Raw genomic sequence first — 27,544 nt, 5'->3', positions numbered from 1 at the left:
TGATTTAAATCCAAATAACACTATATTGCTAACACTCTTTTACCTAATTAGTAAAATGATGAGGTTGAACTAGATGATCTCTAAGATTCCTTTAAAATTCTAAATTTCTAAGTCTTATGTTTCCTACATCTATGAATTTATGAGGCTCAAAAGAAATTATTCATATTTCAAAGTATCTCTTAAAATATTTTAATTTTAACTGACATCTGCCTATATTATATATAAATATATTCTACTCATTTGGGGGAATTTTCTTAGAAGTAGTAAAATAATAGTTAAATTTTAAGTACAGTCAGAGATACATGACATTAACTTCAAATTATCCAAACATTATGAAATATTCTTTAAGGCAGATTTCCTTCTCCTTTGGTTTTCATTGAGAAATTTCTTTAAATTGTTTTTGAAAGAACTAGATTACATTATGAAATGCAAAATAGATAATTCTGATTACATTTAATTATTATTATTATTATATATATTTTTTTACAAACAAAACCAATACAGACAAGATTAGAAGGGAGGCAGAAAATTGGAAAAAATGTTTACATCCAAGGTTTCTAATAAAGACCTCATTTCTGAAATATATAGAGAACTGACTCATCTTTATAAAAATACAAGCCACTCTCCAATTGATAAATGGTCAAAAGATATGAACAGACAATTTTTCAGATGAAGAAATTAAAGGCATTTCTAGTCATATGAAAAAATGCTCTAAAATTACTATTTATCAGGGAAATGTAAATTAAAACAACTCTGAGGTACCAACTCACACCTCAGAATTGCTAATATGAAGGAAAAGAAAATGATAAATGTTGGAGGGGACGTGGGAAAACTGGGACATTAATACATTGTTGGTGGAATTGTGAAATGATCCAATCATACTGGAGAGCAATTTGGAATCTATGCACAAAAGGCTATCAAATTGTGCGTATCCTTTGATCCAGCAGTGTCTGTATACCAAGAAGATCATAACAAGAAAAGAATCCACACATGCGAAAATGTTTGTAGCAGCCTTTTTTGTAGAGGCAGGGAATTAGATACTGAATAGATGTTCATCATTTGGGGAATGGCTGAAAAAGTTATAAGAATGAAATGGAATATTATTGTTCTATAAGAAATGATAAGCAGGCTGATTTCTGAAGAGGTCTGGAAAGACTTACATGAAATGATGCTAAGTAAAGTGAATAGAACCAAAAGAACATGGTACACAGCAACAACAAGATTATGTGATAATCTACAGTGATGGACTTGGCTTTTTTCCACAATGAGATGATTCAGGCCAATTCCAATAGACTTGTATGGAGAGAGCCATCTACGTCCAGAAAGAGGACTGTGGGGATTGAATGTGGATCACAATATAGTATTTTCACCTTTTTTTTGGTGCTGTTGTTTACTTGCTTGTTTTTCTTTCTCATTTTTTTTTTTCCTTTTTGATCTGATTTTTCTTGTGCAACACAATTGTGGAAATGTTTAGAAGAATTATACATGTTTAACCTTTATAGGATTACTTGCTGTCTGGGGGAAGGATGGGGGAGAATAATTTGGAACACAAGCTTTTGCAAGAGTGAATGTTAAAAACTACCTTTGTATGTATTTTAAATAAAAATCTATTACAAAAATAAAATTGTTCTTGAATAAGAATTGAATGTTATTCTATGAACAATAATTCTGTAATTCAAATTAATTCATGTTTCTTAAGCTTCTTTTCTTCTGATTATCTTTATGTTATCTTAATCGGCATCACACACACACACATATAAATATATAAAATATCAAAACCTCCTTCTTCTAAACAAATCATTCAACGGAATGTACCATTTAATCCCTACTAATGACAAGTAAATTTATTTACTGTAAAAGAAGTGACAGGTCATTGCAAAGTAATATACATTGCATTTTAGGGTGCAGAGAGAACATCACATTGGGAACCAAGGGTTCGAGGTTCGAGGTTCTAAGTGCTCTGCCACTAAATCACTGAACAAGTCACAAACTCTTTGGCCTTTAAGTTGTTCTTCACTTTATATTCTATTACTCATTACTTAAATGTTTATATTAAATAATCCTTTAAAATAATCTATAGTTAATATATTAGATATATTCAGCTTTTCTGCTTCAATTTTAGCACTTTAAAACTCAGCAATGATGCAAACAATAACTAAAACATGTATTTTTAAAAAATCTTCAAATTATACTTTCAGATTTCTGCATTTGGACATACATTTCTTCTTTATATAGCTAGCTTTTTATTTACATGTAGTCTCAAAGAGTGATTATAAATAACAAGTGCAATACCAGTTACCTGAACATAAAGACACCAAAACTATGCCAGAGAGGCAACTTCGGTCCTTGGTGGAAAGACATTTATTATGAGATACAAGCAAAGGATAATCTAAACTGTGAATGCATGAATTTATTCTTTCAGGTTTTTTTAAAAAAAAATTACGAATCATGGCTTCTTCTATTTCTTTAAATGATAAAGAAAGGCTCCTGAAGACATTAATTGATGTTAACTTTACAAACTTTACAAAGAACTAGAGAAGAAACTGTGGGGCAGCCTCTTACAAGAGCATTACTAGAGAATAAAAATGTTCTCACTATGGATGACAACAAAAGTAGCAAAACTTATGAAAACATAAGTAGCAAAGGATAAAAATTAATTTTATCCATGGATACAGAAACAAGCAATCTTAAAGTTGGAAGCCTCTTTTAAGATCACTTAGTTTAATTTCTCTTCTAATGGAAAAAAAATTTTCTATACTTCCCTATTAGATAGCTGTCCAGTGTCTGATTGACTTCTACAAATAGGAAGGTAGCATAACAGATATTGTCCCTGTACCTGGAGTAAAGAAAAGCCAAGTTCAAATTCTATCTCTGACACACTAGGCAGGTCTGTTAACTTCTCTTAGCCTTAGTTTTCTCATATGCAAAATATAGCTAATAGTGCCTACCTCACAGGGTTGTTGTGAGGATCAAATGAGAAAATAAATGTCAAGTCCTTTTCAAACCTTAAGGCACTATATAAAATTAGTTCTTACCAATACTATTCTTATTAGTATGTAGTATAGTACATTAGTATAGTATAGTATATTATATAGTAAACTTACTAGTTTCTTCTTCTTTTTTTTTTTTTTTTTTTTTTTTTGCTGAGGCAATTGGGGTTAAGTGACTTGCCAGAGTCACACAGCTAGGAAGTGTTCAATGTCTGAGGTCAAATTTGAACCCAGGTCCTCCTGACTTCAGGGTTGGTGCTCTATCCACTGCGCCACCTAGCTGCCCCAGAGAGTCTCTAATTTACAGGAAGATTCACCCCACTACTCGCCAAATCTATGTGCTTGTTACTAAATTTTCTTTTGTACTATGCAGAAGTTTGTTCTCTTTAATTCTGATTCACTGATTTTAGTAATATCCTATGGAACAACATAAAAAAAAAAATTTCCTTTACCTGCTAACCCTTCAAATAATTGAAAAAAAAATCATATTATCTCTTAGTTTTTTCATTCAAAATTAAATATTTTTCTGATGGATTATTATTGTTCTCTGGGAAATGATGAGCAGTATGCTTTCAGGAAAAAAACAAACTTGTAAAGTTCTCCATAAATAAAATTAAACATACTGTATACAAAGTAATAGCAATATTTTGGGATGACCAGCTATAAATAACTTTGTTATTTTCAAAAGTACAATCATTCACAACTACTCTGAAGGACTTATGATGAAAAATCTTATTTTCTCTCTCTCTCTCTCTATTTTTAACTTAATTTTTCCAGTCATTTAAGCCCAATTGCCCCCAACAAAATAAATAAACAAGTAAATAAATGGACAAATAAATAAGTGAATGAATAAATCAGTATATGGATGAATGAATAGGTGAGTGGATAAATAAATAAATGAATGAAGATTAAAAAATAACAGTATTTTCTAATAGTTAAACAGACGGGGAATCAGAAGAACTGAATTGCAATTTATGTCATAGCCTGTTGTATTGAATTACTGTGTGTCTATGAAATAACTGATTAATCTCTTTACAATTTTTGCTTTTTGTTATCAAGAGATTCAAATTGACATTTCTATAGTGACCAATTAAATTTTTCTAAGATAATCTAATTTCCACATTACCAATACTAACAATGTAAGCTATGAATTAAATGGGCCCGAGTACACATGAAATATATCTTGTTATTGCATATATATATTTCAATATATTTTTTTTTCCTTTCTTGTTATTGCATATAAAGGAAAAAAAAACAATTCTGAATTTGGAAAAGTTTTTCTATCAAGGCATCATCAGATTACACTATATTCTGGGGAAAACAGACTCTCTCTAAAAGATGCATTAATTATTTCAAAAGCAGAGCTTAAGCATTTTCTCTGTTATCATCTACAGATATTAGTAGGTATATCCCTAATGACAATGTGTCACAATGTTTATTTTATTTTTATTATTTTGGTACTTTCACATCTACAATAAAATTTTTCCAGGGGAGGGGAAGCGGAATCATGGCAATCAGGTTTAAGTGATTTGCCCAGAGCTAGTAAGTGGCAGGTGTTTGAGGCTGAATTTGAACTCAGATCCTTCTGACTCTAAGGCTAACTTGAACTCAGGTCCTTCCAACTCTAAGGCTGATGCTCTTCCCACTGTACCATCAAGCTGGCCCCATAGTAAAATTTTAATAAAATTATAAAAATTTTAAAAATAATATGCCTACACTGTAAGAAAACAATAACCTCTTTGAAAAAATGCATTACTTACCTTTAAAAACATCAGATACACATAATCTAAAAGGCTTTTCAATAGATCTTTGTGGAGGCTTGAAAGAATCTAAGAGAAAAAAAGATAAAGCTTTAAAGATATCAAAGTTCTAGTTTAAAGATGTCTTCCCTTCTTAAACAAATTTCAACTCCATAAATAGTAACTTTTTATTAAAGAACTCTGAACAATTAGCAATACAGAAAATACCATCAGGCAACTTAACTTACCAATTTGTTCTAACAAACATTGTCCTTTATACCATTTTGTTAGTTCACTTGATTGAGATTTTGTAATTAGATTTTCTCCACTAAGACCACTTGTGGGGATGAAGGCCACATCACTCTCCTATTTAAAAAGACAAAATTATGATAAAATATCAAAAAAAGATTAAGGCAGCAAAATATTTTCTCATCACAGATGTGATTAGGGTAAAAGTAATGAGAATGGAAGGTTTTTCAATCCTTTCCAGTCTGTGAACACTGGTAAACAATGAGAAACTGCCTAAATCCTTTTTTATGCTATGGGGAAAAACCCTGTTCTGAGTAAGGTATGGGGCTATAAAGGTAAAATGTTGTATACACTTTCATATGTATTAACTGTTAAATATTTAAAAATAAAAGTATCAATCCAAGTTTCATTTATTCTTTCCATATTTATTCCATTATTATACAAATCATTGCACTAGAGAATGTAATTAGAATAAGTCATGTCCTAAATTCTTTCAGGACTTACAGCCTAGTAAAGAAAACAATGTACAAAAAAAAACTATAATATAAATTATATTATGAAAGTATAGTAAGAGGGGTACAAAATATCCAGGTATTTCTGAATGGGAAGAAAGAGGCAAGTATACTTACAGCTGAGAGAATTGGAAAAGTCATTAGACTAGCACATTCTCTTCTGTTACAAATTAAATAGTATATAATTTTGTTAATCTTGAAATATGAAGTGTTTTCTTTTTTCAACTTTGTATTTATTGGTTCTTTTTTAAAAGAAAGGTAATGTGGAAGAAGACTCAAAGAGGATGGGTCCTGAGACCTGGGTTTTCATCTTTAATCTGCCACTTAAAAGCTTATGTCATATAATTAGTGGGAAAGTTATAATATCTTTAAGCACCAATTTCCTCATCTGTAAAGTGGGGATAATACCACCACCACTTCTCCTGTAAAACTTACAAAACTCTTTGGAGATCAAATTATATAATACATAAAATGTCCCTGAATATAATGCAAACACTGCAAGGGCTGTGGGAAAATACTAAAACACTACTGGTGGAGTTAAAATTTGTCCAGTCATTTTGAAAAGATAGTTGAACTGATCATCCAAGTCATTAAACCTTGCATATCTTCTGACCCAGCATGACTACAGGGCATATTTTCTAAAGAAATCAAAGGATATGTAAAAGAATCCATATCTATAAAAATATTTAGTGTACTTCTTCTTGAAGGAGGAAAAATACTGGAAAGCAAACTATTGGTCAATAATTGAACAAATTATAGTATATGAATGTACTGAAATATTACTGAGCCATAAAGTTTCAAGAAAAATTAAGAAGACCTATATGAATCAATACAGAGTGAAGTGCATAGAACCAGAAACACAATATATAAAGTTTCTATGATTAAAATAATGAGACATCCATTTTTGGACACATTTAATGAGGCAATGTTTCCCTTAACTATGCATATTTGTTATGAGGATTGTGTTTTTCATTTTTCTTTTTGGTGAAATAGGATGGGGATAAGTGAGAAGAAAAGAATATTCTATTAAACGAATATAAGAAAATTAAACTTTTAAAAGGGAAAGGTGTAGAATGCTATGAAAGCATAGTATTGTCATAATTATCATTATTATTCATTTCATTCTTCTCATATCTTTCAGTGGATTCAAATCAAAATGGTCCTGATACAAGTTGATTAATTATCAATTAGTTAACTAGCATGTTTCCCAAACTTTTTAAAGTTTTTCATAATACTGTATAAGTAAATCAAATAAGTGCTTTTTATAGTTGAATAAAAGTTATTTTGCCTCAGTCAAAAATTTTTTTAGCACAACTCTGAAAGCAAATAGAAAGGACAACAGGGATAATAAATACTTCATTTTATTCTCAGAAGATTTTGATTTCTTCTATTGGCTCCCCATGTTATGAAAGCTTTTTACTCCACTTAGCTTTGAGTTTAAGTGTTTGACAAGGCCATATCTATTAAAAACATTTTCCTTAAATTTTTATGGATCAATGTTATATCTAGGCAATTTTAGGCAACATTTGTCCATGATAATGATTCACATTTATTGAAGCTTAAATTGTTGAATTCTCAGGGATATTTTGAGGTCCATACATTTAATATGACAATTTATATTTTTGTTAGTTCACGAAAGAAAGAGAGCTTCTGATGTGTGATTCTAAATACTGAGTTCAGATATTTAGCAGATACTATATATCTGCAGCCTGTGGTGATATACTTACTATATTATTTATACTGCTTCCTTATTTAACTTGTATGGTCAGTAAATCCAGTATCATTAAGGATAACCTATCTTAGGGTGGCAAATGATCTGATCCTGAATTACCACCTAAATCCCCTCATTTCTATGAACAAAAAAAAAATATGATTTAGCAACTTGTTTAATTATGATTATTATAAATGTTTCTTTATAATAATAGTGACTAATATAAACTTACTATGTATGAAGAAAAATAACCTCCCAAGTTTAAAAGAAACCTTACCTTAAAACCAGCCTGCTTCAGGAAGTGTCCAAGTTTGCCAGTAATCTCTTGAAATCTTTCTTGCTGCCAATTAACCTGATGGAGTGCCATGAGAAAATACATTTTATAGGTTACAAACTACTTTATTAAAATATAATTGGGGCTATTAAAGACAGAGAATTTGGCCTTACTTATGAAAAGTTAAAAAACCATTTCCTTCATATTTTCATGGAAGTTCTTAAAACCATGCTAAGTATTCATGAAAAGATATCAAATGCCAATGAACTGAAGGAAGGAGGTATGGGGAATCTTAAATATTGAAGAAGACCCTCAATTCCAGCTGAAATTTATATACTTGAGTTAAATGATGGCTTTTTCAATTTTCAATTTTTCAATTGAGATAATGAGCCATTGCTCATCACCATCTCAAAAAGAATAGTCAACTCTAATTCCTTTAGAACTAATAACAAGGATTAAAAAAACTCATGAATAAAAGTTATCAACTACCTGATCCATTTTATTAACTGCAACTGCCAGCTGTGTTACTCCAAGAGAGCGAACCAAGAGTCCATGTTCTCGTGTCTGTCCTCCAGTCTCAAACCCAGCTTCAAATTCTCCCCTACTGGCATCTACCACTAAAACAGCAACATCTGCCTGAAGAAGAGGAAAGAAAGACTTTAAAAAAAAAAAAAACAACAAAAAATCAAACACATCAATAAACTCAAAAACATCTTGGGAAAACTTTATATTGAAAAGAACTGTTGAGGTTAACTAAAAAGCAGTTAGGCAGAAATTAGTATTAAATAAATATCATGTACCATATGAAATAATAAAACATGGACTTGCAACCTGAACATAAATGCTAACAAAAAAATTGGTATGGAATGAAATCGATCAGTTATTCTCCACTGCTGGAGATATAAAATTAGGGAGACAAGAAGCAAATAGCTATGTACAAACAAGATATGTACCAAGATAAATTGAAGATATAATCAACAAGAGGAAGGCAATAGTATTAAGGAAGATAAGGAAACTCTTTTTTTTTTTTTTTTTTTTTTTTTTTTTAAAGGAAGTTGAATTTTAGTTGGAATTTGAAGTCAAAGAAGCAAGGAAGGAGAAAACTCCAGGCTTAGGAGACAATGAAAAAAAAAGCCAGATTCCAAGTTGTCTACAAAGAGTATGCAAGGAACAAAAAAGAATCTTACTATATTGCAAAGTATATTGAGATGGGGATAGGGAGAAGATTATGATTAGAAAGATAGGAGCTTTTCAAGAGTTTTGAATAACAAAAGGATTTTTTAAATATATATATTCCCAAAGGAGACAGGAGTCCACTAAGTTTATTGAATGGGGAAGAGAGAAAAGACATGATCACACCTAAACTTTAGGAAGATCAATTTGACAACAGAGTGGAAGATGGATTGTAATGGGGAAAGAGACCTGAAGCATGGAAATAGTCCAGGTGATATGTGTGATGTCAGGAAAGAAAGGTGTGCACAAGATAGAAGGATGAATCAACAGAACTAAATAACACTTTGTCTATGGGGAAAGGGGAAGCACGTGAGAGTGAGGAGTTGAGGAGAACACCTAAGTTTTTAGCCTGGGTGACCAGGATAATGATGGTACCAACAACAGTAAGAGGTCAATTAGAACATTTAATCTTTCATAGCGATTTTGAAGGCAAAAATTCTTAACCAAACAATGGACAGATAAAATTACAAAAGATAAAAAGTGAAAAGTTTAGGCATAAATAAAATCAATGCAATTAGGATAAAAGAAAGGATTGAGAAAAAATATCTGGAATGAATGAATGAAAAAGCATTCATTAAGTGTATTTTATGTGTCAAGAACTGTTCCAAGATAGCTTGTAACAATGAAATGGATAAGAAGGCCTCTGAAGTTCCTTCTAATCATAAAATTCTGTCTATTATGAAGAAAATGAAAATATTTAGACTGGAGAAAACTTTTGGAAGTCATATATCAAAAAAACTTAGAGGGTTATTATGTGGAAGAGGATCCTGACATAATTTTCTTGGTCCCAAAGAGTTGATCTAGAAGCAACAACTACAACCTGTAAAGAGACAGGTTATACAGCATAACAGAAATCACCCTAGAACTAACAAGATCTGGATTTAAGTCTTTATTCAGACACATACTGGTTGTGTGACCCTAAGCAAGTCACTTAATTTCAAGATTTCTTAGGACATTGAGACGTTAAGTTATAGGCAAAGTACCAGTGTGCACTGGTAGAAGAATTCTTCCAATCTGGGAATTCCCTGTACCAAGTGAATCAAATGTTCAGTCATTATCCCTTACTGATTATTACAATTTATAATATTATATTGAATAACATGTTAGGTAATTAAAGCTGTTAAAAAGTAGAGTGAGCTGCTTAATGTTCCAAGCAGAGACTAAATGACAACTTGTTAGACATAATAATAGGGGAGATTCTGGCTGAAGTACAGGTTAGAACAGATTGACCTCAGAGTTACATCTCATTTCTGAGACACTACAATTCTTTTTCTTTCTTTCTTTTTTTCATTTTGTTTTTTTGATATTTCAGTACTCAACTTTTTCTTAAACTATCTTTTCTCTCTTAAAATTACTCTTTGTATCATAGCTAAGCATTTCTCTTTACCTCTGAACCATGGTTCTATCTGAATCCAGAGTCTCTTGGTCTCTGCTGGAAAAGTGAAAATGCCTGCTCTTAAGGTAGTATGATATAGTGGAAAGAGGTACCAAAATTCAGAATCTTACTTCTAGTGTTGGCTTTGAATATCCATAAACTAACAATATAGCCTTGAGCAAGTCATAATCTCTATGATCATCATCAATTTCTCAAATTGTCTGTCAAAGGTTAAACTTTGCCTAAATATTCAAACGCAATCATTTACATGTGTGTTTAATATGTTCTTCAATATGTCCAATATGACTTCACTAAAAATGTAATAATATCTAGGTACATGAAACATGAAATTATTTACATCTTTATTATCTAAGTCCTTGAAATATTTTTCCGTATTAAATGGAATCTGTACAATGCTTTCCTGTTTCCTGTGGGAAATATTTTATTTTCTGAGCTCATTGTTACAATTTCTTTCCTTTTGATTCTCCTTTAGTAAGTCTGTAAATTGTATATTCCTCTTCTAATTCTTTTCTCCAATGTTTTTATTTCATTTATAATTCCATGATTTACTTCTTGCTTCATTTCTTCAAATCATTTTTTCTAGTATATTTTCATTGTTTAAAATTCTATTTCATTTTCAGACTCAAATTCTTCCCTTTTTACCTCCACCATAATCCCATTGAGAAAGCAAGAAAAGCAAAACCCATTTCAAAACCACATAACAATGCAAAACAAATTCCCATATCAGCCATATTTAAAAAAAAAACAAACTTCAATTTGCATTCTCAGTTTATCATGTCTATCTGAAAATGGGTAGTAGATTAAATCCTTAATCCTTTGGAAATGTGTTGATTTCTAAGTCTTTCAAAGTTATCTTTGTAATATTGTTGTTGTTATATAAATTTTCCTCATGGACCTGCTCATTTCATTGCAAGAATTTATAGTAGTTTCCCCAGGTTTCCCAGGTATGATACCATCCTTTTAAAAACAATATGATTCCATCACCCTCATATATTATAAATTATTCAGCCTTTCTCCAAGTGATGGGCAAATTCCTAAGTTTCCCATTCTTTACTAAGATGACAAGAGTTGCTATATTTAAAAGCAAGTATCATTGATTTTAATACTATGAGTTAATACTTGGAAATGCAATGTTTTTAAGGGGAAAAGATGTCAACATTGAAAAGTTAAATTCAGACTTGAAATCCACCATCAAAACATAAAAAAGAATGTTATTTTGCATTATTCTTATCTCTTTAAAAACAAGTAGAAAAAATTTTGCTATAAACATATGAAAACAAGTTAATGGAAAGGGCTATTAAAATCTAATCTCTTCTTAAAATATATTTTAAAGTTAAATTACCTTTAATTTTAAATTCATGCAATCAACAAAAATAAAGTTAACAATTTTTTTTTTGTTACCTGGGCAGCTCCAGTAATCATATTTGGAATGAAGTCCTTATGTCCTGGAGCATCCATTAATGTAATAACTTTGGTCTTCGTCTCAAACTTTGTCATACCCACATCCATTGTAACTCCCCTAAAAAAACAGAAACAAACAAAAAAAATTTCATATATTTGAATTCTCTATTAAAAATAAAAGTGACATGCATTCAGTTTTCAAAATTCCTTTACAATAAGCTCCAAAGGTTTGTCTGAAATATCTTGCTATAACTGACTTTTGTTGACAAAAATTCTTGCATGGAAAACTGGCTGGAGGTGGAAGCTTAGAAGACTCCAGAATTTGATCTGTTTGTTTTTAAAACAACTTTTTGTACTCTAGTGCTTAATCAAGATGGCAAGTATGTTAGGAGACCAATTCAGTGCTATTGCAAATACCTATGGGAAGGCAAGAAAGTCTACAGCACAGTGGATAAGATCTAGAAGATTGCTGGCTCATTAGGAATAGGCTATCTACTAGAACACCTAAAAAAAATTGGCTTAGGTAAATCCAAGGGCCTAGTTCAATGGACTCAAAGAAAACAATATGTTATAATTACAAATGACCCATATCTGCTTATTTTTCAAACTAGAAATAAACTGGAATTAGCCAAATCCCCACTGAGTTGATAGGGCATAAAATCTTCTGATCTATTACTAAATTAAAATTTTACATTCAAGTAAGTACAAAAGGAAAACTGTTTGTCCTCTCATGTGCTTCTACTCTTTAAATCCCTTTACCGAAAAAAAAAAAAAAACTTACATTTTCAGAGATCATTTTTATGATATTGAGAAATATGATTTAAATTGTACAGAAAAACCAAAGACAAATTTAGCCAAAATGTCACTATTTGCTATAAGGAATATTAATCCTATTTTTAAAAAACTGGTGAGGGCCATTTATATTAAGAAGATGAAATGAATATTATTAAAAATTACACAAGCTAAGGAATAATATAGAAGCACTGAAATTTTACTCATTTGCACAAAATATTACTAAAGGAAAATTACATTGATAAAAATCACCAGATTGTAATTAAGAAATAATATGTTTTCTTCCTAATATTCTCACTGAAAGACATATTTGTGATCTAGGAAAAGCTGTTTTTGGCTTGAGTTACTGATCTTGATTTCAATAGGTTAAACACAAAGATGAAAAAATAGAATGAACTAACGTGACAAAATATTAAGGTCTTAAATGAAGATACATAATAAAGAAGACACCTTAGTCTAAAACACTAAGCTAAATCTGTACAGTGTGAGGTACATCAGAAATCGTTTTAAAATATGTTCCAGGTGTATGATTCTTTTTAAAATTTTTCTTCTTGCTTATGTAATTCATTTGGATTGACTTTATAGTTCTTTGGATTTTGAATAAATGATTGCTTAGCAGAAATGATCCCCGATTTTTTTAAAGCCTCAAAAAAATTAAGTGTTTTATTAATATTTCCCTTTAAATTCAAAGTACATATATCACAATTTTCTAGAGATAAGAGAGACCATTTGAGATTTCTCCTACTGACTGAACTATTTTTTGTTTGTTTACATTTTGCTATAAAACTACCCACATAGTAGTGAATTGATCCAACCATTCTAGAGAAAAATTTGAAATTATGCCCAAAGGTCTATCAAACTGTGCATACCCTTTGATCCAGTAGTGTCTCTAATAGGCATATATCCCTAAGGTCTCATAAAAAAGGAAAAGGGCCCACATGTGTAAAAATGTTTGTAGCAGCCCTTTTGGGAGTGGCAACAACATGGAAACTGAGTGGATGCCCCTCGTTGGGGAAAAGCTGAATAAATAATGGAATAGGAATGTTATGAAATATTATTATTCTATAAGAAACAATCAGCAGTATGATTTTAGAGAGGCCTGAAGAGACTTACATGAACTGATGCGAAATGAAGTGAGTGGAATCAAGAAAACTTTGTAAGAAGCAGCTTATTTGATGAACAACCCTGATGGACTTGACTCTTTTCAACAATGAGATGATTCAAGCCAATTCCAATAGACCCGTGTTGGAGAGAGCCATCTGCATCCAGAGAGAGGACTGTGGGGACTGAATGTGGATCATAACAAAGTATTTTCAACATTGCTTGTTGTTTGCTAGCCTTTTTTTTTTCTTATTTTTCTTATTTTTTTTTTCCTTTTTGATCTTATTTTTCTTGTGCAGCATGATAAATGAGGAAATATGTATAGAAGAACTGCACATATTTAACATATATTGGATTGCTTGCTATCTAGGGAAAGGAATGAGGGGAAAAGAGGGAGAAAAATTTAGAACACAAGGTTTTGCAAGGGTAAATGATGAATCTTCGCATTTGTTTTGAAAATAAAAAGTCATTATTTAAAATGGAAAAAAAATCTACCACCACATTAAATATTGAAGTTAAAGAAGAAGTATGTAGAATTCCAAAATTTCCTAATACTGAAAACTTATCTAAGAATATTCTAAATAAAATTTTTCCATGGCATGTTTCATGAAAAATATCATAAGCTATGTACTCTTTTTAAGAAAGATTACATATGAATTCAATTCCCTTATTTAAAAACATGGTAACAAAATTACCGTTCTCTTTCTTCTCCTGTTTCATCCAAGACCCAAGCATAAGCAAATGAGGCTTTACCAGCCTTTTTAGATTCTTGTTCATATTTGTGCATAGTTCTTTTATTTACATTGCCCAGGAGGTAAAGCAGATGACCCATCAAAGTACTTTTTCCGGCATCCACATGACCTAGGAAAAATTGTTCCAAGATTAATATTTGAAGTTTTCTTTAGGTATTAATTACATTAAGAAGTATTGTAAAATTAGTACAACAAAAGGTAATAACTGCTGATCCACATATCTACTTTCTCATATTGATTTAATCTTTATGAGAATGGTCTACAAATGTATCAACAGCATATTAATGAAAATATAAGCCATATTTGTAGTCAGTCTTATCAGTGAACAAGCATTTGTTAAGTGCTTCGTATATCCCAGGCAGTGTCCACTGTGTCCTGATAATCTGATAATCTCTCAGGAATCAGAATTTATCCAAAGAACACATGTTATGTTATGGAATATTTGTTAACAGATCAGACTGTCATTTTTAATTGGGTAAATGATATCAGTTGCAACAGACATTACTTCTATAATTCATCCTTGGATACAATTATTTCCACACATTGATTTCATCAGTACTTTTGCCCATAGAAAGATTAGAGGATCAAAAAAATCTTATCTGACCATCAACATCTGAAAAAGAATTCTCTGTAAGATTAGACAAAAAGTGGTATATTAGACTCTGTTTGATGGTTTTCATTGAGAAAGAATCCAAAATATCTCTAGGCAATCCATTCTACTTTCAGAAAGATTTAACTGTTCAGAAGATTTTCCTTTTCTAGAACTTCTACATGAGACTCCTATTTTGGCTCTTTATGCCAAGCAGATACTTTTTTTATAAAATGAGCAAAAAGTCTTCCTCTCCATTTCATGCTGTCCATTTTATCAATCAGAAAGTACTCATTAAACATTACCATGTTCTAGGCCCTGTGCTATGATGAAAGCAACCAATCTTTCTGCACAAGGAGCTTACATTCAACAAGGAGACAACAAAGACATATAAATATAAAAAGAGTATTATACATTTTTTTTTAAAAAGTAGCTTGAAAGGGAGAATACTAGTAATTGAGTATATCAGAAAAGTATTCATATAGAAAATAATGCTTTAGCTGCAGGAAGAGAGGGATTCTCTGAGGTAGCAGGATGAGGCCAGTACAAAGACATAAAAGAGACAGGAGATAAAGTATCATGTGTGAGAAACAAAGAAAAGAACAAGTTTAGCTAGATTGTCATGTTCAGGATAGGGAGTAAAGTAAGACTAGAAATATTGAGAGGGAAAAGTTTGTAAAAAGCTTTAAAAAGCTAAACTTTAAAAAGTAAACTGGAGTTTACTGAGTAGAGAAGTGATGTAGTCAAGATCTGCAAGTAACAAAATTCACTTCGGCAACATTGTGGCAGATGGATTGATGTGGAAAGACAAATGGCAGGAAGACTAAATAGGAGGACATTGTGGTAAGGGGATTTGTTGCACAAAGGAAGGAATAGAGGGAAGAAGTCAGATGAAAAATATGTTGGGAAGGTAGAAATGTCAAGATTTAGAAACTGATTTGTGGGATAAGAAAAAATATAAACCAAGTATAATGCCAAGGTTACAAACTTGGGAGGACTAGGGAAATATAGTGCTTTTGACAGAAACAAGAAGTTTGCAGGGATTGATAATGAGTTTTAATTGGACAAAATGAATTTGAGATACAGCTCTCTGACATCATGGACACCTGAAATATCCAATAGGAAACTGGTTATATAGATAAGAATGAAAACATGAAATACTAATCAAAATTTTCCAAATACAGTCTGAACTGGGCAGAGTACAAGGAATCATTTTCATCCTAAATGCCATGGTTTATAATGCAATCTAAAGTATATTTACACAAGTGGTAGTAAGGTATGAAAAATCATTTAAAATAATAAAAATAATAATAAAATAATAAAATCATTTAAAAACAATAGGTATTAGCTATTCAACCTAATACCTAAGATTGCTCTAAAAACTATATAGGCATGTACCTCAGTCAGTGAGTCAGCCAAAAAACATCTATTAAGACCCTTATTATGTACCAGGTGCCAAATGTTAGAAACTACTAAGAAGGTCAATGATAAAAGAAAAGATTTTGCCCACATCCAAAATATTTATAGCAATATTTTTTGAAATAATAGCAAAGAACTGGAAAGGAACAGGTGGTGCATGGGATTGAAAATGGCCAAATAGTTAAATTCCAGAGGAATAGTAACTCTGCCAAACTCTCTAAAGTTATATGGGCATCAAATACAAGAATGTTGATGGACTAGATGTTTCCCTGCTTATTAAGTTTGGAGACTCATGTCAGGTTAAGCAGATGGTGCCATGTGATGGTTAAGAGTTGGATGCATCTACTGGTAATAAGAGCATTCACTGGCAGCAGTCATGATTCTAGAGTCAGGTATAGGTAAGATTGTAACCTATATGGTTAAATTAGATGACTGGTCATCTATCTTGCTTTGGAATTCTCAATGCAATAATCTGACAAGTCTTTTGCAAGAGAGGGGGATACCAATTCTTTAACCTCATGAGAAAAGGGCCAGTATGAACAATATTTATCTATACAGACCCTCTCTTTCCTAGCCGCATGATTACAATCCCTCCCCCTCCTCCCACCCTGCTAGCAGCTGGTATTCCCTAAGGCAGAAAAAAAAAAAAAAAAAAAAAAAAAAGCTCCTGGAGAGACTCTTACAATGTGAATATGCATAAGCAGCAAAATCAGATGACTAAACTTTACAGGACCTTCTACCTCTCCAGACTATATGTACAATGCCAATGAGTGCCAGTTTAGTTAATAATTCATCTATTCCCTGAATGACACAAATGCTCCTTTACCAAAATGACCATACTCAGAAGATTGCTTAGTTTTCTAAGACATGGACCAATATTTATTCCAAAAGGGCTCTCTACTATAAAGTGAGACATTACTCATTTTGGTTCATAAAATTTTGATTCATAAAATTAAAAGACCTAGTTCTGAGTGTCACATCAATTATATTTTATATCATTTAAACAGATACTATAATAAATTTGGGGTATAATTCTGCTCATCTTTAGGCTGTATTTACTTTCCTTCTGTGGTTATCACTATCCTATAACAAACCTGATGCTAGTAAACAGGAAGTATCACTGTAAACATCAGTGAGAGGCACATGTGGAAATATCATATTCCCTAAATCCAAAGAGTTATATTTTAGGGTCTCACTTCTTTACTATTATAGCATGTAACCTAAACTTCAAAATTAGGCAGGGCTTTGAATTAAGTAGATAATTAAGCTGATCAACAACTATTAGACCTATTCTTTCTCCAGAGACAATCTCCACTACCACCTATCAATGTAAATGCAAGCAAAGTTTCAAAATGGGGAGCTATGCAATTTTTTCTCCTCTATTATATTTTTTCTTCTTCTCAGGCTGGGGTTAAGTGACTTACCCAGGGTCACACAGCTAGGAAGTATTAAGTGTCTGAGACCAGATTTGAACTCAGGTCCTCCTGAATTCAGGGCTAGTGCTCAATCCACTGAGCCACCTAGCTGCCCCCTATTATGATTTTTTAAACTTGATATATTCTTTCTCTTTTCTTAACTAAGCTAATTTGGTGAGAAAAATAATTTTGTTTTGCTCTTCAAATTATTCTGTAACAGCAGCTTTAGTTAAATCTTTCTCCAATATTGCAGTCTTTATCATTCCATGAGAGCAAAAAAGAAATCAGAATCATCATTCCTTGTCCTCACCATGCTTCTGATTCTTTTTTTCAGGTACTTAACATGTTTTTACTACAGAATTTTTCTGTGTACCAATTCTGTAGGTCAGGTAGATACAGAGTCAGATACTGGAGATGAGCCAAGGAATAAACTATTTTATTTACTTGTTAGATCAAATCAGCTATTAAGAAGTAAGGAAAAAGATACACAAAGGAATAATTTGTTTAAAAAGTCACTCCTGGGAGGAGCAGAGCCAAGATGGTGGAGAAGATAAACACAAACTTCTAAGCTCCCTACTACCCTCAATACCAATTATCTAACTCAGCCTCAAAAATAACGCTGGACTGATAAAAATCACAAGGATTAGAAGCACAACTTACCAGCTGAAGGGGAGGGAAAAAAAGACCAGCATAGACAGTGTTAGACTAAAGGCTAGAACATTGTGCCAAATGGGCTGGGAAGACTTCTGAGGTTAGAAAAGATACTGAGATAAAGGTCTCTGACATAGAATGATAGCTCTGCTTCTAAAACAGCAGATCAGAAGAGAAATCAAAGCCACTTAAAAACAAAAAAAAAACAAAAACAAAAACAAAACAAAAAAAACACCAGAACCCCAAATCGGAAGTGACCCAACACCAATCCCGGCACTGAGGTGCAGCCAACTTCTGCTGTCCCGGGTTTCTCCTTGAGGCAGTTGAGAACCTGCACAGCAAAGGACACAGCCCAGGGCATCCTCTAATCCACATAGTGCAGGGCTCAGCCTGAGGCAGTGGAACTCCCCCTGCAGGGATTGTTCTTCCCCTACAGAGACTTCCTGTCTGTGCAAAGGGGCTTTTCACTGGTCAGCTGCTAATATGAAGCTATGATAGAGAATAACAACATCCTGAAATTTGAGTTGGAAAAGATAAAGAATTCACAGGAAGTGCAGGGGAACAAAATTTATGAATTGGAAAAGGTTAAAAAAATAACAGGAAAGCAGGATTTCTGAATTGGAAAAAGAAAATAACTCACTAAAAAAAAAAATAAAATTAGTGCAATGGAAAAAAAATTCCACAGAGCAAAATAATTCATTTAAAAACTCAATTGGACTGATCAATAATGGACAGAATCAGCTACACCCAGGGAACCCTGGGAAATGAGTGTAAACTGTTAGCATTTTTTGTTTTTCTCCCCAGATTATTTTTACCTTCCGAACCCAATTCTTCTTTTGCAACAACAACAAAATTCAGTTCTGCACATATATATTGTACCTAGGATATACTATAACATATTTAATATGTATGGGAATGCCTGCCATCTAGGGGAGGGGGTGGAGGGAAGGAGAGGGAAAATTCGGAACAGAAGGGAGTACAAGGGATAAAGTAAAAAATTACCTATGCATCTGTACTGTTAAAAAAAAAGTTATAATTATAAAATTAATTTAAAAAAAAAACCCTCAATTGGACATATACAAAAAGAATTTAAAAATGTGAATGAAGAAAATAACTCATTAAAAAATCAGGACTGAACAAATAGAAATGAATGATTTATTAAGAAACCAAGAATCAGTCAAGCAAAAAAAAAAAAAAAAAAAAAAAAAAAAAAAAAAAAAGCCTAAATTCTATTTTACAGGAAATCATCAAAGAGAACTGTCCATAGATAATAGAAACAGAAGGGAAAATAGGCATTGAAAGAATTCATAGAACACCTTCTGAAAAAGACCCTAAAAATAAAAAAATAAATAAAAAATTCCACGAAATATTGTAGCCAAGCTGCAGAACTACCAGACTAAGGAAAAAATATTGCAAGCAGCCAGGAAAAAACAATTTAAATACCGAGGAGCCACAATAAAGGTCACTCAAGATTTGTCTGCCTCCAGCAGGATTGAAGGGCCTGCAATCTGATATTCCGAAAGGCAAAAGAACTTGAAATGCAACCAACAATAAACTACCCAGCTAAGTTTAGCATTTTCTTCCATGGAAGAAGATGGACATTTAATGAAACAGAGGAATTCTATTTGTTTCTAAAAAAAAAAACAAAAAAAAAAAAAAAAAAAAACAGATTTAAACAAAAAATTTGATCTCCAACCACAAGACTCAAGAGAAGCAGAAAAAGGTAAAAGGAACGCTTGAGAACTGTATTTCTGTTGTGGCTATACAGACAGTCCACATGTATAATTTGATTTTACTGATATAACATAAAAAAAGGGAAGTAGAAAGGGAAGGGGGATAGTATCAGAAAACAGGAAAGGGGAGATAAAAAGAAAGAATCTACATCCCAGGAAGAGGCAAAGAAAATTTACCATATCTGAGGGAATTTAGAGAGGGGGAGGAACAATGTATGAATCTTACTCTCATCAGAGTAGGCTCAAAGAGTAATTAATTGACATTTGTTTTTCAGAGAATTCTCTCTTTATTAAAAGAGGGGAGAAGAAAAGAGAAAAGGAAAAGAATAATAAGGGAAGGGTATAAGAAAGGGGAAGGGATTTAAAAGGAGGGGGGAGGGATACTAAAAAGGGAGGGCTGCATGACACAAGTGGGGTCCATAAGTCTAATAATGGGGAAGGGGATCAAGGGGAGCAAGGGGGGGGAAAAAGCATAACCCGGGGATATTATGATGGAAGGAAATACAGAATTAGTAATTTTAACTGTAAATGTGAATGGGATGAACGCTCCCATTAAGCAGAAGCGGATAGCAGACTGGATCAAAAGTCAGAACCCTACAATATATTGTTTACAGGAAACACATTTAAAGCAGGGAGATACATAGAGAGTAAAAGTAAAAGGTTGGACCAGAATCTATTATGCTTCAGGAGAAGTCAAAAAAGCAGGGGTAGCCATCCTTAGATCAAGCAAAAGCAGAAATTGATCTAATCAAAAGAGATAAGGAAGGAAACTATATCCTGCTAAAGGGTAGCATAGACAATGAAGCCATATCAATACTAAATATATATGCACCAAGTGGTATAGCATCTAACTTCCTAAAGGAGAAGTTAATAGAGTTGAAAGAAGATATAGACAGCAAAACTATAATAGTGGGAGAGTTCAACCTTGCACTCTCAGAATTAGATAAATCAAACCACAAAAAAATAAGAAAGAAATTAAAGAGGTAAATAGGACATGGTGTGATAGATCTTTGGAGAAAACTGAATAGTGATAGAAAGGAGCATACTTTCTTCTCAGCAGTTCATGGAACCTATACAAAAATTGACCATATATTAGGACATAAAGATCTCAAATGCTTTCTTCTCAGATCACAATGCAATAAAAACTACATTCAACAAGAAGTTAGGGGTAAATAGACCAAAAAGTAATTGGAAATTAAATAATCTCATCTTAAAGAATGATTAGGTGAAACAGCAAATTATAGAAACAATTAATAATTTCACCCAAGATAATGACAACAATGAGACATCATACCATAATTTGTGGGATGCAGCTAACGCGGTAATAAGAGAAAATTTTATATCTTTAAAGGCTTACTTGAATAAAATAGAGAAAGAGAAGATCAATGAATTGGGCCTGCAACTTAAAAAGCAAGAAAAAGACCAAATTAAAAACCCCCAACCAAATACTAAACTTGAAACTCTAAAATTAAAAGGAGAAATCAATAATATTGAAAGTAAAAAAAAAAAAAAACTATTGAATTAATAAATAAAACTAAGAGTTGCTTTTATGAAAAAGCCAATAAAATAGATAAACCTTTGGTAAATCTGATCAGAAAAAAGAAAGAGGAAAATCAAATTGTTAGTCTTAAAAATGAAAAGCGGGATCTTTCCACCAATGAAGAGGAAATTAGAACAATAATAAGGAGTTACTTTGCCCAACTTTATGCCAATAAATTTGATAACTTAAGTGAAATGGATGACTACCTCCAAAAATATAGGCTTCCTAGATTAACAGAGGAGGAAATAAATTGCTTAAATAGTCCCATTTCAGAAAAAGAAATAGAACAAGCTATTAATCAACTCCCCAAGAAAAAATCCCCAGGACCAGATGGATTTACATGTGAATTCTACCAAACATTTAAAGAACAATTAGCCCCAATGTTATATAAACTATTTGGGGAAAAAAAAAAAAAAAAAAAAAAAAAAGGGGGGGGATGAAGGAGTCCTACCAAACTCCTTTTATAACACAAACATGGTTCTGATACCTAAACCAAGTAGGTTGAAAACGAAGAAAGAAAACTATAGACCAATCTCCTTAATGAATATTGATGCTAAAATCTTAAATAAGATATTAGCAAAAAGACCCCAGGATAATACACTATGATCAAGTAGGATTTATAACAGGAATGCAGGGCTGGTTTAATATTAGAAAAACTATTAACATAATTGACCATATTAATAATCAAACTAACAAAAACCATATGATCATCTCAATAGATGCAGAAAAAGCATCTGATAAAATACAACATCCATTCCTACTAAAAACACTTGAGTAAAACCGTCAGTAAGCATCATATGTAATGGGGATAAACTGGAACCTTTCCCAGTAAGATTAGGAGTAAAACAAGGTTGCCCACTATGACCATTACTATTCAATATTGTATTAGAAATGTTAGCCTCAGCAATAAGAGTCAAGAAAGAGATTAAAGGAATAAGAGTAGGTAATGAGGAAATCAAACTATCATTCTTTACAGATGATATGATGGTATACTTAGAGAACCCCAGAGTTTCTAATAAAAAGTTATTAGAAATAATTCACAATTTAGCAAAGTTGCCGGATACAAAATAAATCCACATAAATCCTCAGCATTTTTATACATCACCAACAAAATGCAACAGCAAGTGATACAAAGAGAAATTCCATTCAAAACAACTGTCAAGAATATAAAATATTTGGGAATCCATCTACCAAAGAAAAGTTAGGAATTATATGAGCAAAATTACAAAACACTTGCCACAAAAATAAAGTCAGATTTAAATAACTGGAAAGACATTAAGTGCTCTTGGATAGGCCAAGTGAATATAATAACGATGACAATACTCCCTAAACTCATTTATTTATTTAGTGCTATACCAGACTCCCAAGAAACTATTTTAATTACCTAAAAAAAAACAACAAAATTCATATGGAAGAACAAAAGGTCGAGAATTTCAAGGGATTTAATGAAAAAAAAAAAAAAATCAGATGAAGGTGGCCTAGCTGTACCTGATCTAAACCTATATTTTAAAGCAACAGTCACCAAAACCATTTGGTATTGGCTAAGAAATAGACTAGTTGATCAGTGGAACGGGTTAGGTATACAGGACAAAATAGGGTACAAATATAGCAATCTAATGTTTGACGAACCCAAAGATACCAATTTTTGGGATAAGAATTTATTATTTGAAAAAAACTGTTGGGAAAACTAGAAATTAGTATGGCAGAAATTAGATGTGGACCCACACTTAACACCATATACCAAGATAAGATCAAGATGGGTCCATGATTTAGGCATAAAGAATGAGATCATAAATAGATTAGAGGAACATAGGATGGTTTACTTCTCAGATTTGTGGAAGAGGAAGGAATTTATGACCAAAGGAGAATTAGAGATCATTATTGATCACAAAATAGAAGAATTTGATTACATCAAATTAAAAAGCTTTTGTACAAACAAAACGAATCCAAACAATATTAGAAGGGAAGTAACAAATTAGGAAAATATTTTTTACAGTTAAAGGTCCTGATAAAGGCTTCATTTCCAAAATATATAGAGAACTGACTAATTCATAAGAAATCAAACCACTCTCCAATTGATAAATGGTCAAAGGATATGAACAGACAATTTTCAGATGATGAAATTGAAACTATATCCATTCATATGAAAGTGTTCCAAATCACTACTGATCAGAGAAATGCAAATTCAGACAACTCTAAGATACCACTACACACCTGTCAGATTGGCTAAGATGACAGGAACAAATAATGATGAATGTTGGAGGGGATGTGGGAACTGGGACACTGATGCATTGTTGGTGAAGTTGTGAAAGAATCCAGCCATTCTGGAGAGCAATTTGGAACTATGCCCAAAAAGTTATCAAACTGTGCATACCCTTTGATTCAGCAGTGCTATTACTGGGTTTATATCCCAAAGAAATACTAAAGAAGGGAAAGGGACCTGTATGTGCCAAAATGTTTGTGGCAGCTCTTTTTGTAATAGCTAGAAATAGCTTGGAAAATGAATGGCTGTCCATCAATTGGAGAATGGTTGGTAAATTATGATATATGAATGTTATGGAATATTATTGCTCTGTAAGAAATGATCAGCAGGATGAATACAGAAAGGCTTGGAGAGACTTAAATGAACTGATGCTGAGTGAAATGAGCAGAACCAGGAGATCACTATACACCTCAACGACGATACTGTGTGAAGACATATTTTGATTGAAGTGGATATCTTCAACATAAATAAGATCCAATTCAGTTACAGTTGATCAATGATGGACAGAAACAGCTACACCCAGAGAAGGAACACTGGGAATTGAATGTAAAATGTTTGCACTACTGTATTTCTATACAGGTTACTTATACCTTCGGAATCCAACTCTTACTGGGCAACAAGAAATTTGGTTTTACACACATATATTTTATTAAAAGGATATACTGTAACACATTTAATATGTATAAGATTGCCTGTCATCTAGGGGAGGGAGGGAAAAAATTGGAAAAGTGAATACAAGGGATAATCTTGTAAAAAAAAAATTACCCATGCATATGTATTGTTAAAAAAAATTATAATTATAAAATTAATAAAAAAAAAATAAAAAAAAAAAAGTCCTCCTGGTTATCAGATTCCTATGAATAAATCAGCTGTTTTCACCAACAAGGAGATGATTAATTGTGGGGATCAAAAGTCCTTCTTAGCTGAAGTGACCCAAGGGAAATCATGACACACAGGAATGAACCTAAAGGGACAAGAACTACAGAATAAGTGAATGTTCCCCAAATACAGTAAGGAAATTGATTATTATAAAGCCTGTGTTGTTAACCAAGAGTGAGCACCTCAGAGATATCAAGTGGAAGTTAAGGAACAAAATAATGCAAAAAAAAACACAAAACAAAACAAAACAAAAACAAACAAAAAAAAAAAAACCCCAAAAAAAGTTACAAATAAAGCTTTTATTGTTCTCTTTAAAATCAACCAAAGTGATGGAGAAGGAAGAAGTAATGCTGCCTAGCTCCCCAGACAACTATTCTAAGAAGATAAAGAAAACCTCAGACCAGCAATGATCAGAAATCAAAAGATAAATCATGTAAATTATCTTTCCAGAACAACAGCAAAAATATGATCCGAGGGCAAGTAACCAGAACTAAAGGAACCCTACAGTGAGGCAGGGTCTTAAGAGGAAATCCCGTAGGGGGCAGAATCTTTGGCACTGTAGCCCTAATTCAGCAGAGGGGATTAGGAAACCAATTCCAAGAGTGAAAAGGGCTACTATGTTGAAGCATGCATATATCTGCACAGATTATGCTGGATCCTTCTGACTATCAGGGAAATGAATACCCAGGTTTTCACATATGATTTCCTACATCTTATCTTCACAATGACAAAGTTAAGAAGTGTAGAGATCATAAAATTCTGCTTTATTTGTTTATTTACTATGACAAATTATTTGGCTTAATTATAAAGCAAAATGCAATCCTTTACACTCTCCTCTAAAAATGTGTCTATGTTTTTTTTCAGATCATTCAAAATTTCCTGAGACATGCAAATGGAGACAGAATTTTGTTCAACAATTCTTTGAATGTTAATATCAAGTAAGGGGTAAAATAGGGAGGGAAGTGATTGGCAAAGGTGTTCACAACAGTTACTGAGAATGTTGAACACAGAGTACAAAGGGAAGAAAAATTCTCTAGATGATGATGTTTTTAAGATGCTTTTTTTTGTAAATTAACACATCAAGCTTCAGAAAAGTGAGTCTTCCATAATGAAATCTGGTACTCATAGAGATTGGTCTAGAAGCAGCAATTCCAACAATGACTTATATGAATGAAGTAGTTTAAAATATATCACCAAAAAAGTTAGAAAAATGTATATAGACCAATTAAATAGCAAGGAAAGGGAAAACAGATTAATAGCACAAAATTATGTATTAGTAAGCATGAAGTACAAAATAGCCTAAAGGAAGGTTTCTGAAGAATTAAGTAGAACTCTACGTGGAAAATTAATACAAAAATATACATAAGAGTCATAAAAATATACAAAAGAATATACAAAAAATATAAAAATATTAGAATATAAAAAAAATATACAAAAGAGTCATAAAAAAAGAAAGGATATCTAAACCAATAGAGTATAATATGCAGTGAAGAGATTATTTTTAAGATATTTAAACATCCAATACGAAGTATAGTATGATGAAGGAATAATAATAGATTTAAGTCAGAAGACCCAAGTTTCGCCACAGTTCTGCCACTAACTAAACTTATATCTAAGAAGAAATCACTTCATTTTTGTGGTCATCAGTTTCTTTTTTTATTAAAAATAAATAAAGAATTGGTGTAGGTGAAGTATCAAACACATCAACAGAGCCAGAAATGCTGTAATTTAAATATAATAGAACACAGATAATGATGATATGTGCATTTCTAAGACAATCTATGGCTCACAGGGATCCTTCTGTGTGGGTTAGTGGCCCCTGATTCTATTTGAGTTACACAATTGTTCTAGATGATCAATGGTCCCTTCTAGGGTAAAGAGTCATTATGGATAAAAAGATGAAATCTTTTTAGAGAAGATAATGTTTTAGGGTATTCTGAGATCAAAAAAGCTAACAAGATGTATCCATGTTAAAATATGTTTAACAAGGGGAGCATGTGTTGCTGTGCTAATGAATTTCCTATTTAGAAGGAATTTTATATGACTTCCCTGACCAAAAATAGCAGTATTAAGTCTTGGGTGATTTGGAAACAAACAAACAAAGCAACAGGAGATAATGTCTTCATTTATTCCACCACTGACTCATCTGAACATTTAGACTGTTACTTTGGCTCTTACTCTGTCAAATAGTCTAAAATAAAATAAGTAAAAGCTGAAAGGAAAAGGGCATTACCAATTACCACCAAGTTGAGCAGTTGCTTTCCCCCTTGCCTCTTTTCCAGTTCAGCCTTCACATCTATTTGTTGCTTCAGCTTGTTAGACTTTTTCACTGGTGTTGGTGTTGTGCTCTGTTCTTCTAATGCCTGAATGGTGTGGGATGGAAGAGCTGATTTAGAAACTGGCTCAAGATTACCAGAAGTAACAATGCTGGCATCTTCATTAGGAAGTCCTTTATGAGGTGTGTGAACACTATCTCCATTTTCTTCAGCAGTCACTCTAAGAAAAGCAGAGACAGGAAAACATTGTTATAGGAAACTGAGAAAGTAACCTTGATGTTAGAAAAAGACAATGAAGTATTCTTTTTTCATTCTTTTGTCCTACAAACCAAGAATGATTACTGATAAGTAGCTAGAGTCTGTTAAGTAGCCATGATAAAAAGCAAGGTCTTCAATCATATAAACCCATATTTGCAATATCCCACAAGAAAAACAGTCCGTATGAAAGAAAGATAAGAAAAAAAATTTCCAGTACAATAACTGACATCCAGAATTCAAACCTATCACACTGTGTCATTCTATCACAAGGGTGCATAAAAAAAGAGGTTTTTAGAAAAAAAAAAAAAGTATTAAATATATTTGAGATAATTAACACAATATTTTTTTAAAAGTTCCCTCTAATCTTGTAT

The 27,544-nt window shown here is 32.1% G+C and overlaps 1 protein-coding gene across 2 annotated transcripts in view; it reads right to left on the bottom strand.

Annotated features, from left to right (window-relative positions):
- HBS1L (HBS1 like translational GTPase) overlaps positions 1-27,544 on the bottom strand; it is a 126,797-nt gene that overhangs the window by 24,929 nt on the left and 74,324 nt on the right. For both annotated transcript variants that reach the window (XM_074309776.1, XM_074309777.1), the window contains exons 6-12: positions 26,873-27,135; positions 14,094-14,259; positions 11,506-11,623; positions 7,965-8,111; positions 7,479-7,553; positions 4,978-5,095; positions 4,751-4,819 (exon numbers count right to left, since the gene is read on the bottom strand). In XM_074309776.1, the coding sequence (XP_074165877.1) occupies positions 4,751-4,819; positions 4,978-5,095; positions 7,479-7,553; positions 7,965-8,111; positions 11,506-11,623; positions 14,094-14,259; positions 26,873-27,135 (956 nt within the window). The remainder of the gene's footprint in view (positions 1-4,750; positions 4,820-4,977; positions 5,096-7,478; positions 7,554-7,964; positions 8,112-11,505; positions 11,624-14,093; positions 14,260-26,872; positions 27,136-27,544) is intronic.

Source organism: Sminthopsis crassicaudata, chromosome 4, assembly GCF_048593235.1.
Source record: "Sminthopsis crassicaudata isolate SCR6 chromosome 4, ASM4859323v1, whole genome shotgun sequence".
In the NCBI taxonomy this organism is placed as follows: Eukaryota; Metazoa; Chordata; class Mammalia; order Dasyuromorphia; family Dasyuridae; genus Sminthopsis; species Sminthopsis crassicaudata.
Note: the sequence above shows the minus strand (reverse complement) of the source record. Positions and strands in the feature narration are given on the sequence as shown.